The sequence below is a fragment of the Miscanthus floridulus genome, chromosome 3, assembly GCF_019320115.1.
Source record: "Miscanthus floridulus cultivar M001 chromosome 3, ASM1932011v1, whole genome shotgun sequence".
Taxonomy (NCBI): domain Eukaryota; kingdom Viridiplantae; phylum Streptophyta; class Magnoliopsida; order Poales; family Poaceae; genus Miscanthus; species Miscanthus floridulus.
The window spans coordinates 113,364,220-113,377,950 of NC_089582.1; the positions used below are offsets into that span (position 1 = coordinate 113,364,220).

General features: G+C 44.6%; 2 protein-coding genes across 3 annotated transcripts; both read right to left on the minus strand.

Moving 5' to 3' along the window:
* Positions 1-3,904: 3,904 nt before the first annotated feature.
* Positions 3,905-8,720, minus strand: LOC136546546 (uncharacterized). Of its 2 annotated transcripts, XR_010781396.1 has the most exons (5): positions 8,412-8,720; positions 5,968-7,757; positions 4,823-5,027; positions 4,381-4,748; positions 3,905-4,293 (listed from the first exon to the last, which is right to left on the minus strand). XR_010781396.1 is itself a non-coding variant. In XM_066538524.1 (4 exons), exons 1-4 carry the CDS (start codon positions 8,567-8,569, stop codon positions 4,454-4,456), a joined length of 2,448 nt encoding a protein of 815 aa, XP_066394621.1. In that variant the 5' UTR covers positions 8,570-8,720; the 3' UTR covers positions 3,905-4,453. The 2 variants fall into 2 exon arrangements, 1 of the variants encoding a protein (XP_066394621.1); XM_066538524.1 differs by having other exon boundaries at positions 3,905-4,748.
* A 582-nt stretch (positions 8,721-9,302) lies between these two features.
* Positions 9,303-13,206, minus strand: LOC136546547 (uncharacterized). Its single transcript, XM_066538525.1, has 8 exons — positions 12,952-13,206; positions 12,660-12,719; positions 12,401-12,453; positions 12,220-12,271; positions 11,112-11,171; positions 10,688-10,762; positions 10,530-10,596; positions 9,303-9,623 (listed from the first exon to the last, which is right to left on the minus strand). Exons 1-8 carry the CDS (start codon positions 13,064-13,066, stop codon positions 9,560-9,562), a joined length of 546 nt encoding a protein of 181 aa, XP_066394622.1. The 5' UTR covers positions 13,067-13,206; the 3' UTR covers positions 9,303-9,559.
* Positions 13,207-13,731: the final 525 nt, after the last annotated feature.

A 13,731-nucleotide genomic window follows, 5' to 3' on the forward strand; every position in this document is an offset into this window, starting at 1 on the left:
TCATCATCGCACAGCGTTTGAAACTAACCTTTTGGTAGGCGTTTAGAAACGGATTTCGAGCACCCGTGATACATGTAAAAAATGACTGTCAACATATGTAGCATCAATTATGTTCAAATCATTCTAATTTTGGTCCCGGCAGAAATGTGCGCTCTGTCAGTCCTGCCACCTGCAACATGTCCACTCACCTCGTCCAATAATAATAGTTCGCCCCATTATTAGACAACTCCCTCCAAAATTGTTTTTCGAAATTACAAAAGCTCCAGCCAAAAAAATGGCATGACAAATCGAAAGATCTTTTTTTTTCCCGAAAGATCAGCATGACAAATCAAAACTGCTGTAACAGTGCGTGGCAATGATTACTGGAATATAAACAATCTCACCTTTTGTCGGAATCCGGATCACTCTCCGTCTCTCACTGAGAGTTGCAGTTGCTGGCTGCCGTTTTGGGGTCGACATGATGCATTTGCTTCGATTCGCGTCAATAATCTCTTCTCATTTCAGAAAAGAAAGAAAGAAAAAGGAGAGCCGATCGAACGAACACCAGTTAATTTGGATGCTCGTGTGTGTACGGTTTGCCTGCCCTTCTCTTCCGGTTAGCTTTGAGCAGCAGCAATTGCAGCAGCAAAGCATGAAGACAGCAGGCAGCTGCACGTACATAGCTCCACATGACTGTCCACCCAAAAAAAGATTTGGGCTGCTAATTCGCGGATCCAAATGGCCGCTTTAACCCAGCCACACCACACCAACCAGTCCTCTTCATCTGCACTGCAACGGTACGGTTTGGCCGCTAGGAAATATTGTAAACCCCCAGCTGCTCTATTGCCGGTCCAAAAAAACACAAGCTTTGTTAATGTTCACTAACCACCTTCCTGGCTCTTGCTAGTTGCCAGGACACAAACCAGTAGGCAGTAGCTAGCCAAGGTACACCGTGGAAAACTGGAAATTTTGCCCAAGGTACCGTGTACCTTGCTGGCCAGCAGCTTCAAAGTACGGTGAACTTTATTAATTTAGTTTTTTTTTACACCCAAGTACCCAACATACCTTGTCCATTCTGTTATCTAACATAATGAGCGCAGCAAAAAAAAAAAGAAGAAGAAGAGGAAGGAGGAGGAGGATTTGGAAGCGGTAGTATCAGAGGATTTGATTTGGAGGTAAAAAGTTCAAACTTATTCTGACGACACTGTACATCTTCCGAGCTGAGAAGATGTTTTGTATATGCTTGATGTGTACTGACGCATAATTTTATTGTCTCTTCAACTGCACAGTGCACGCCAAAAGAGCTCCTCCAAATGGCGCGCAGCACTAGCGGCTAATGAGGTGCGAGCCCGTGTGTGTGCTTACCTACGGGTCCGGATCCGGACGGGTGCAGCGGACACCAGCAAGATCAAGCAGGCAGCAGCCGTCGCTCTCGATCTGGGGCCCCGCTCGTCAGGCTTCCATTCCTTTCTTCAGACAACGAACCTGATGCTGTGTATGTTCGGTCGTCAGTGCGATCCGCTACGACAGATTGAAATAAACGACTGATTTGCCGTCAATGTGATCTTGTGACGATATTTAGAGAAGAAGGACGTTTTTTTTAACATCCTTATTATTGTCACGACATGAGTGTTTGGTTATGAATTAATTCTCCTACTTGAATAGTAACGGCCCGTTCGGTGTCATCAGGAAACGTAAAGCTAGCACACAGAGATGATGATGATCAAGTACATCATCGCAGGCCAGGGACCGGTCGACCGGATTGGATCGATTTTTCAGAGGTAACGAGAACGCATGATGATGACGATAAGTAGTGCGAGCCTTGGCATGCAAGCAACGTGATGGATGCTGCTAGCTTTTTACCGCTAACGAATCGAAGCCTAGCTTTTGTCCACAGCAAGGAATGGCTTAGGATGCCGACGTGACGTAAGGTAGCCATGCATCGGCGGCCCAGCTGGATGGATAGATAAATCAGGGAATGCATTCCCGAAGACGATTGTTCTGCATGCATGCTTTGCTTGCTTTCCGCATGCATAGCATAGGCGTCCCCAATCCTACGACGCCACGTACTGGTGGGACCCATCGTTGTCGACTGTCGACCGAGCGATGCAACGCCGCCGGCCGCCCGGCACCGGGATGATGATCCATGCATCTTTCCTTCACCACTTCACCAAATCACCAGCAGACCAGCTAGCTGATCTGATGAGGTTGAAAGGCCGAGACGGCGAGACCAGGCCGCGCGCCGCCTTGTGCCCAACACGCTTGCGGCTTGCTTCGGGATTATTACAATTTTATACGCCTATATTAAATTAGTTTATTAGTCGTCGCGCGAGCAAAAGGCTATGTGCGCTCGGGGTTCAAAATTTTAGCGAAATTTTAGCCGAATTTCGCGAAATTCGGTAATTTCGGTGGTGGCCAAAAGAAAACTCCGAATTTTTTTAATACACTAATACATGTGCTATATAACTCTAGACTTATATTTTTCTATTGTTTATATTGCATATTCTTCTATTCAAGTCATAAATCATACTAATATTTGTTTAGACCCAAAAATTTTTAGAAAAAAACAGACTTCATGTACTAATCTCTAAAAAAAATTTCGGCGAAATTTCGGCCGAATTTCACGAAATTCGATAATTTCGGTGGTGGCCGAAATTTTGGCGATACCGAAATTAAAAACCTTGCGTGCGCTGGCTAGCTCGCTCGTGTACGGCCGGGATGATCTCGCCCGGCGCCGGCAGTGCTGGCCGGCCGGGCCGACAGCCGCGCGCGTGAGGGGGACGAAGAGCTAGCGGATCGATCGATGGAGTGACCGTGCAACGCCCGCGCGCGTCTAGTCGTCGTCGATCGGCGACTGCGAGAGAAAAAAAGCGGGGCCGGCGGCCGGCCGGCCGGGGCCGTTGATTTTCTGCTCGCGCACGTACGGGCCCGGCCGGCCGCCGCCTTGAATATACACACACCTACAGCTAGCCTACAGGGGCTACAGCATGCAGCGCGATCGTCGCGCCCGGTTCCGGTCCTCGTCTGTGAGTGCACGGTGAACCCGGCCGGCCGCGTATCTGATCTGCGGCGCACGTGTAGTGCCATGCTTTAATTTGTCTGTCTGTCTCGCGGACCGACAACATGACACGGCCCGTGGGTGACCCCGCACCCACCAGAAGCTAGAAAACGGCCGCCGGGGATCGTCGATCGGGAGTGAATTGAAGACGATCGTCGACAGCTCCTGCCTCCGCAAGGACGAGCACGCGCTCCGATCCAGCGATGGAGATCGAGACAGCTAGCTGCTACGTACGGCGAGCCAATTGCATTGGCCGTGTCGTCTGCCGCGCGCAGCAGACGCGCGCGCACGGTTATTAGCTAGGTGCCCGGCCGGCCGGCCGGCCGGCACACCACCGGGCGTACAGCAGGCCGCCGGCCGGCCAGGCGTGTAATGAGCAATGAAACGTTCCGTGGAACGACGATATGGAACGGCACAGGAACGTAACAGATGATCGTGTAGCGCGTGCTGTCATCGACCGAGATCGATCAGTGTCGTCATTGCACATGGAGCGTACCGGATGAGCACCACATAAGCCTCGTGATCCCTGCACGCGGTACACTGTTATGGAAAACGGTGCATATATGTAAAGAAGGCAGCGCCTGTCTTTCGGGCCGGAGAAGAAAGCCTCTTGCTGCTGCTGCCGCCATTTGGAAACACAAGGATATATTCTGGCGTGTCGACGACGGGTGTGTACGGCGGGGCAGCCGTGACGAGTACGCATTCCATCTGATCTCGATGATAAGGCTTTAGAAAAGAGGTCGTATTCCGCATCATTACGACGGACAAATCGCGTATATGCTACTACCTCACGCCGGTGTGATATGATTGTCACGCGCAGCAGCCACTCATCAGCCGGCTCAATCATTTCTTCCAGGTCTTAGATCTAGATTTCTACTAGTAGAAAGACTCGAAGATAAACTACAGGTCGACCAGAGACCCAGTTGTATAATTGAGCAACTGACGGAATTCTATTTTTCAGCTCTGTGCACCAGCACTGTTCTAAAAGTGCAGCTAGTCACACAGGCCATTGCAGTGCTTCTTCAGTCCTACTGCAGTGGCCACTGGGACAGGAAAGGCATAGTAGCATCTGCCCATCAATTCAGATTTCAGAGTGTTAGCAGGCAGCCCACATATGCAGTAACTGCTGTGCTTTTTCCCCCTGATGTGGCAAATACTGGCTTCCAGGTCTGCTAGATCTACCATCAGTCCACTCTGATAGCATTGGCATCAAAAGGGCAACTGAAACATCGCAGATGCGTCGCGCATGCTACAGACTGCAAAACAAGAGAATAGTTTCATTTCAGCGCCAGAATTTGATCCCAAATGACCTGCTACGGCCCAACCATCACCAGCATCAGAACCTGACATATGTGTCCAAGTGGTAGCTTCAGGTTCAGTTCACCATATAACATAGGCACAACAAGCCCTAATCAGTCAAGTTTCGCAATCTTGGGCGACATACAGGTAGGGGTCCTGATCTGGTTGTGGGCAGTACAAATCATCTGCTGCTGGCCACGACAGTGCCGCCATTGGGGCTTCCTCGCCGTCGTCAACGGCGACGAACTCTTCGCCGTCGTCCAAAGTTGGTTCGGCAAATGGTGCGTCTAGGCTCTCCCAGTTCAGGTCGTCTCTGCAGAGAAGGCTAGGTTCTTCACTGACCCATTCATCCAAGACATCAATGTTGTCCAGGCTGATAGGATCTATGGCATCCTTAAGCTTACGCAGGTTCCTGCATGACAGCACTGAAGTGTAAGCAGCAAGTCAGGATGGTATACGTATATGATGTGGTTCCAGTCTTTGTACCTTTCTTGGAGCTTCAGATTGTACCTAACAAAGACAACATCACTTAACCTTGAACGCTCAAGCCTACTTAGCTTCCTGGAATGGAGATCTTTGAATGTATCCCAGCTCCTTTCGCACCCTGTTGCGCTGCAACATTGGCTGAGGACTCGGATTGCAAGCCTTTGAAGTTCTATAGTTCCATTACCAAAGTTGTCCCACCATGCAACTAAAAATAAACAATTATGTGACAACGTGAGATTAATGTATCCAGGCAAATATAATTCCATGGAAATTGGATTTTTTTTCCAGTTTTATTTAGGAAAGAGTAAATTTAAAGCACACCAATATTTGGCCTAATAATAGTCACAAACCAATGGAATACTTTCTGTTGCTATTTTACAAACCCAACAATACCTGGGGCCATTTGCGGATCTAGGGAGTGACGATGGTCCAGGGTCCACCCCAAAAATCCTCGGCCCAAGGCCCAGGTATGGGAAAAAAGAACTCAAGTGAGGTGGGAATACTGGTATTGTAATCTTCTTCCAACTAATGTAGCCATGTAAGCTTCTTTTAAGTCAAATTTCATACTTAACTGTTGATTTTAAGATGTTTGTAAGACACCTTTTTAATCTATCTTAACGTGCTTTAGTAAATTCTGTACTCATTGTATATTGGCACGTTACAATTTGCAGTACTTAAACCATTTATATCAAGTCATACCCAAAATCCTACATACGCCACTGGCTTCTTCCCATAAAACTGCAAATTTTGCCACTCGCTTTTTCCTACCCACCTGGATCAGTCGGAGGAAAAAGAAAACAGAACATATTTCCGCTTGCCACCTCGACTGGGTCCAGGAGAATTCTTCATTGTTATCCTCATCATCATATACTAGATTAATTTCACTCACAAAATTTAAAAATCAATTATGTTAATGCAGCATATACCCTGCCTGGCAGCCAAAATGGGTTGCCTTTTGGTGTGTCCCTGTGACATGTGGTACCAGGTAGACATGAAATGGAGTGAAGCAAAATGTTGTAGTTCTATGAGCAAGCCTCAATTATTGATGGGTTTGTGACTATTGGTATCTTTATGTAATTTACTCTGTAGGAAAGTTCAAAACGAAACAGTAGCAACGAGTCTCATAACATGGAAGTCATTCTTACCGGGATTAAGTTTCTCTCTTTGACGAATTGCAATTGGAAGGCCAAAGTCACCAGTTGATTTCTTATATTCCTCAAGCTGAAGAAATATCTTATCTTGGACATCGTCATCAGGGACCAAACTAGTGATTGTCTTAATAAGGCCCCTAAATGCATAGCTTTGCATCTTAAAAGAAGGGCTAAAGTAAATACAAGGATTGAAAAAGCATCCTGCTGCATGCAACGGGCTATGGAGCTGCTTCTCCATCCTCGCATCAATTACTCGCACATATGGCCCATACAGACAGGCCTTGTGCATCATCCTTGCCCTTATTGACTCCTTTGCCTTTTCCATTGCATCATAAAGATAGCCCATGGAAGTTTTTTCATTACTATCCACCAAGCGCAGAACACGCAACAGGGGCTCAGTGACCTTAACAACATGTTTGCTCTTGGTCCAGAAGTCAACATCTTTCATAATAATAGCTGTGACATCTTTTCCAACACCACCTTTAGCATACGTTGATTTCACCCATTTGTTGCTGGTAACCATTTGGCGGAGCTCTTTCTCAAATTTAACAATGCTTTGGAGACTAAGAAAATGAGTAGCAAATCTCGAGATGCCAGGACGACACAGATCTCTACCATTTGTGAACTCTTTCCTCATTAAAGACAAAACCCAAGCATGATTATATACAAACTTTGTTATCTTTCTGGCTTTACCTAAAGTTTCATTGACCATAGGAAAATATCTAGGATCAGCGAAATTCTCCAACATCAAGTCAATGCAGCGCGCTGCACATGGAGACCAAACAAAAGTGCCATATCTTTCCTCCAGAACCTTAACAGCAGCCTTATATCTTGCATCTATGTCAGTGATAAATTGAACAATGTTTTGTGACCCAACTTCTCTAATAACTTGATCAAATATCTCAAGTAAATCAGATTTCTCCGTCGAAGTATCTACTGACTTTAAAAACATAGTACCTCGTGGGCAGTATACAAGAAAATTGATTATAGAACCCTCTCCATAGTCCTTTTGTCTGTCAGCAATAATTGAGCAACCATGTAAGCTCCATTCTTTCTTTAGATCATCCAGATATTGACGAATGTCTTGAGCAATTTGTTTCAATAATGGATTACGTAGGTCATGATAAGATGGTCCCTTGAAGCCCAGTCCAGCAGATATTATTGCTTCTAGCATAGGCTGATAGAAAGGAGAATTCGCTGCACTAAAGGGTACATCGGCATCATACCACCATCTAGCCATAGCAATTATAGCTTCATGTAACAGATCATTTGGAGCTTCTGTACCATCTACACCATGTTGAAGTTGAACCATGTCTTCTGAAGTCATAAATGTGCCACTGCTTGGCTCTGAACCCGTGGTAGTTTGCGGAGGAAAGTATCCTGTTCTTCGCTTCCTTGATGGTCTGAATAGGCTTTCAGAGCCTCCCTCAGTTGAGAAAATAGCATCTGAAGAATCTTTGACGCGTGAACTGCAGGCATCTCTAGTTTCGTACCTTCTTTCTTCATTTCTCCACTTCTCATGAATTTGTTGTATTATCTGACGTTTCACGTCATCAGGCACCTTCTTGCAAGATTCAACTTGGCCTGGAACTCCAGCAAGATGATATTTAAAGCGAGTAATCCCGCCGCCTCCAATCTTTTTGCCACAATGAAGACATATGATGGCATTTCTTGAACTGGCATCCACTTTTGCGTGAACCCAAGCAGAATCCAGTGGCCTCGAAGAAGCTGAAGGTGATGCCATCAAGGTGACTCCAGTTGATGCGGTACCAGCTACCTCAGTTCTAATAAAGACAGAATAAAAAAAAATATTTTAGAACTATTACCAAACATGAAACATCAATTGTGTACCATTACACATTTGTTCCATGATTAATCAAAGATTACAAGAGCACTACACTTTTCATAGGATAATAACTCCAGCAGAGCACATATCCAGCAAATAAGCTGAACACTCTTACATTTTATACACAGTCTACTACGCATTTGTTCAAATTAAAAAAAAACAAATGAAGCTAGTAAAAATATTTATATATGTGTTCATTGCACAGCCTAGGATACAGCACGCAAAATCAAAGTCTGGAACACCACAAAAGTGTGCAGTCCTTCACTTGTGGACCCGTGGGGTTAACTATGGTGGCTTCATTTACAAGGTTAGGCTAGGAAAAGAAAAACAACAACCTGATGATTCAAGGCATTTCGCTGTAATTAGAACCAGTTACAGCTTAGATGAAATGCAGCCAAGATTATATAGTCCATGACTACTCCGAACTTGCGAACAATCCAGGCGGTATCCGGCGATACCTGACCGCGCGTGATGAAAACCGGCCGGTTTCGAAAAAATCCGATCAAAACTTGAGCACTTTTTTCTGGTATGAAATACACAAGCTACTGGAAAAGTACAGAATTGAGGTATAGAATAGTGTACACAGCCTCACCTCTCTTCAGTCATCAAGCGGTCGAAGTCGCCAAGGTCGAAGGCTTCGTCCTTGGGGGCGAGCTCCCCCAGGCGGCAGATCTGGTCCGCTAGGTCGGAGTCGGAGAGAAGGAAACCGGCGGGAAGTTGTGAGGAGTCGGGCGAGAAACCGGAAGTCATCCACAGCGGTGCTGTTGGGTTTTGGGAGGACTGGGGAATGGCCGAATAGCCGGGGTCAGGGTGGGGCTGGACCTGGACGGCGGCTACCGGAGAAGATCGGCGAGGTTTTCGTGGAATCGGGCGGCTGCCGCGGCGGTTTCCATCGGGGGTGGGCCGGTGGGCTACCCAATATAGTCGACGTGTATTTGCGGCCTTGCGGGCGGAAGCAGGTTTTTAGTATTTCTGCTTCTCACTCATAAATTTGAAGAATACTATATTATTTTTCTAATATTAGGGCTTAGCCAAATTATTATAATTTAAACTATACATAGAATTATTATAATTAGGATTATGAATTATAATCGGAGTGTTTGTATCTTTGGAGTATTTTGATAGATCAAATAGGGTCTTAGTTCAATAGTATCATTTTTAGGGCCTGTACAACTTAAGGAAGCTAATAGGCCTCTAATGATCGTACGCAATCTAACTCACCCATTTTTAGCTCAAACACATACTCCAAACAAATTCAGCACATATTTTTTGAGGCCCGATTCTTATATTTTGTAGACCAACATTCAGGAACCCATAATGGCAACAAATATACCAGTAAAATATAAAAGACATATACAACAAATAAAAGTAAAACATCAATTTTATATCAGTCGATGGGGTAATATAGACTTTTACTTCATTTAGGGCAATATTTTGCATCGGTCATACCGAAATATGTTGAACAATGTCCCTGACAGAGCCCTGATTCAAAACATTGGTCGAGTTTATTATAGTTGCTATCCCAAGTCCATAAAAAGATTACAGAGGACAATTTGGCAAAAATCCAGGGATAACATGGGGCCCTGATCACCTAAAACTCCATCAGATGGAGTAACCAGCTGAAAAAAAGGAACTCATGCTATTGATTCTTTCAGAGCAAATGTTAAAATGTTACACAAATAGGTGAAAGGAAAATGCTCTGGTTCACCACCCTTCATCTTCTAGAGGTCAGGTTGGCATTCATGTTGGTGGCTGCCAAGTCCCTGGCTTGAAAGTGGCACCAGTTCCTGTTGGTTCAGATGACCTGAAGACAAATAAACACGAGCTTGAAATTAGAATTAATGTAATCAGACGAAGACTCGTGCAAAAGAAAAAACAAAGATAAAGACAATAGCAGATTGTTGTTTCTCATGCAGTTCCTATATCAGCTGGAGCCATGAATAAATCGATGCACTTTCAATACTTCTGCAATACCCAAATTGAAGTTTGACCGAGGTGTCCAGAACGTATTGTCAGATCCAGTAAAAATTACCATAAAAAAAAGGGCGTACCCAGTGCAGAGAGCTCCCGCTCTGTGCGGGGTCTGGGAAAGGGTGTTAGTGGCAAGCCTTACCCTCGCCTGTGCAATGCGAGGAGACCGCGACTCGAACCCGGGACCTTCCGGTCACAGGCGGTAAGACTCTACCGCTTGCACCAGGCCTTACCATGATATTATAATATCCAACTTTAAAAGTTGAACTTCATTTCTATATTTAAGTTTGGTAAATTAACTTTATCCTCGTGTACACGGGCATGCACCCACACGATGCTTTAAACATAAATTAACAGCATAAATGTTTTACTCCCGTTGTTCCAAATTATAAGACGTTTTGGCTTTTCTAGATACATTACTTTTACTATGTATACAGACATTTTTTTGTGACTCTATGTATACAGACATAGTGTATATCTAAGTGAATAGCAAAAGCTATGTACCTAAAAAGGCCAAAACGTCTTATAATTTGAGATGGAGGGAGTACCACAGAAGATTGCAAAACCATGCTGAATGTTTGAAGGCAGATAAAAAGCAAAAGGCAGGCACAAGAGCATACAGTTGGCCATTGATGGTACTATTTACTTAAATAAAATGGCTACAGAGTAAATAACATGTCATCACAATAACAAAAAACATTCGCAGAAAGAACTTTGAGATGGAAATCATGGAATGCACCTCTCATTGTCTGTCGTAGCATCTTCTGTATGAGTTGAGTCCTTAGGCCTAGATACCTCCTCAAGTCCTAAAGTGTTAACTAAAATGTCATCATGCATTTCAAAAGTAGTCGCACTTATATTCCCAGAGAGAAACATAGTTAAATAAGGTAATGTTACCTTTCTGCTGATCTGGAGGAGTACCAGAGAACTGCTGCTTCACGAAACTTTGGAGATTTGGAGATTCGGCTTTCCCTGAATTTGGAGGAACATCAGCAGTCAAACAATCAGGGGGAGAGAAAAGAAAGCATTATGAGATTTCTTTCCCCTTCACCAACACAACAGGGAGAAACTAAAATGGAAAATTAACTGATAATATGAGGAATTGTATAACTGTCAAGTATCACGACAGGGTATCAAATGATGTCAAAATATCATATCCCTTTTGTGGTAAATATATTAGATATATAAGAGAAACAAAAAGAAAAGAGTGAGTAAGAGATGAAAGTGGAATTGTGATACAGGAAGCATACTAAACAATCCACGGAAAGCTGTAAGTGCATATAAGCAAGTATTGAAGTACAAGGCACCAGAAAGAACGTACCAATTTTCTTGACTAGTCGGGTACCGGTTTTTCTTTCCTCTTCTTCTTTCTTTTTGAGAACTTGATTGAACACATAGTGGAGAAAAACACAGATTATTGGCCATCAAACTAAAAAAAGATGACAGCTTTATGAATAACCAAGGCTAATGCAAAATTACATGCATGAGGATCTTGATTCTTGAAAGAAACAAAACTTAAAAGAAGCTGTGACACCATAATAGCAAACATATGCTGGTACGAATAGGATCTTTTACTGCACTACAAGTCTGCAACTAGAATGAAAGCTTCATAGCTGCAAACGTATCCAGTACATTATATTGTAACAACTGTTCTCTAAAAAAAATTAAGGCCATAAACAATAGGACAGCACTTCCAACATGTTTTCCATGGATTAATTTAAATAGATATAGCAGGCATCACCGCATCATCGAAATTTGGCTCATGAGTAGGCATGCAAGTTTTGCTTTCTTTGGGACATCAGATCAACCCAATACTCAATTGAACTAGTCCAGATTTCAAAGGAAATGAATTGAGATAAAAATTAACTAGCAGACTGACCCACAACTACTTGGTGTCAGCGCTTGAATCCCTAATCATGAGGTTAACAAACCAAATTTTAAGTGCACGACAACGAAAGCTATCCTGTTACTTTTCCAACCACCAATCACACCCCACAACTGAATATCAACGTTAACCTTCTAATTCATGGATGGAATGCTTGCAAAGTTGTAATAGAGATCAAAGTTTGCAAGTGATCATGTTTCATCCAACCATGTTGAGGATTCCTGGCACAAAATATGATACAATTTCTATTTACACAATAAGAATTTAGCATCAAATACAAGAAACACATATATCTGACCAGCATTTTATTCCATTTCTCTTAGTTTTATCCAGTGAATGGTATGGAAATTAGCATAGAGTGCATACGATGATACATATTGGCTACCATAAAGTAGTTGAGGCAATTAGCATGGATTACTCAACTGCCAATGCCTATGACAAAGTGTTTGGACTCTTGCTCAGCGCAGCAGCATGCACAATGCACAGTGAGGCTTATTAGTAAAATCATACATGAGTACGCAAGTAGGAAACGTCATATACATACGTTCAATATTTTGCTTGACACGTTCACGCCTTGCCTCCAGCTCAGCCAGTTCCTGAAAGGAGCAACGATACATCAGCATCAGATGCAATGATCATGTTGCTCTCCTTGCTAAGTTTGAATTGATAATATAATAAAGAAAAACTTAGAAGGACAATGTGCTGTCTCACATTCTTGCTCTTACCTCTGGTGTTGGAGCTTTCTTCCTTTGGCCATTCAGCCAGCAAATCCACTCGACTACAAGCACGACATAACTATGAGATGCTGTATATGCACACAACAAATCCAAGCATATAATCTAGAATCAAGGCCACAATCCATACATGCCTGCAAATACGGTGTCGTATTAGTTAAATTGGGTTTCTCCATTTCTTCAATCACAGTATCACATTCACACCACAAAATCCTCATCGGAAAAATGAGCAGGAAGGGAGGAAGGTAACCTGGAACGGTGGTCGAGTCCTGGTCGGCGCCCTTGAACTCCACCCACCGCCTCTCCTTCACTGTTCACATGTTCCGCAATCAAGAACAACATGAAGAAGAAGCAAAAGCAAAAGCATCGAGATTTGCTTAGCCGGCATTCACGTGCCTTCCTCCTCCTTCCCAGAGGAGACCAGGAGCGGGGAAACTAGAGGCAAGCCCGTGCAAGAAGGGGGAAGCAGGTTCCAAAAAAAAAAAAGAGAGAGAAGTGGGAAGCAGAGGGACAGGATGAGCGGGGTGGACGGGGACACGTACTGGCGCGGTCGACCTCCTCGACGCGGGTGAAGTAGCGGTTGCCGGCCTTGTCGACCCCCACCTGCGTCCGCGATTGGAACATGCCGAGCAGCCGCGACAGCAGCCGCTTGGACATCGCTGCTTCCGAATCTTCCCCGCTCCCGCCTCGCTAGAACAGGTCGGCGCGTCCCCTCTTCGTCGCCTGCGGCTCGCCGGAACCGGTCGCCACCTCCGTCTCCGATGGCCGTCGGCCTGCCGCCAGCGAATCAGTCTGGGTGTCTGGTCCACAGACGGCCCACTACACCATAGCTCAAGTGGTTATTAGGTTGGGCTATGTTTGGGCCGTTTCCAGGATAGGACTTGCAGCCCATCGCGCAGGACGAGAGCCCGAAGCTGGGAGCTTTTGCTAAAAAAGAAATATATATTTTTCTCTAACAATATATATATATATATATATATATATATATGGCGGTGGAATCAGAAGAGAGCCCCAAGCCCCAAATCGTCGGCGGCGCCGACGCGATCTGCGCACCTGCGCTGCGCTCCTCTCCTCGTATCGTATGCTCAAAGGCCATGCGGCGGCACCAGCGGCTTCGCCGTCCCGGAATCCAAGCGCGCGGTATGCTTCCCTAGGTTTCTCGGTTTTTGTTTTTTTTTCTCTCATTTGAATACGGCTGTAGTATCGGCTCATATACAGACTCATATCAACCCTACATACGTACACCACACTCACACTATACATATACAAATAAATCCATAACTATACTCAGATCACTAGATCACGTCTTTCGTAAGATCACC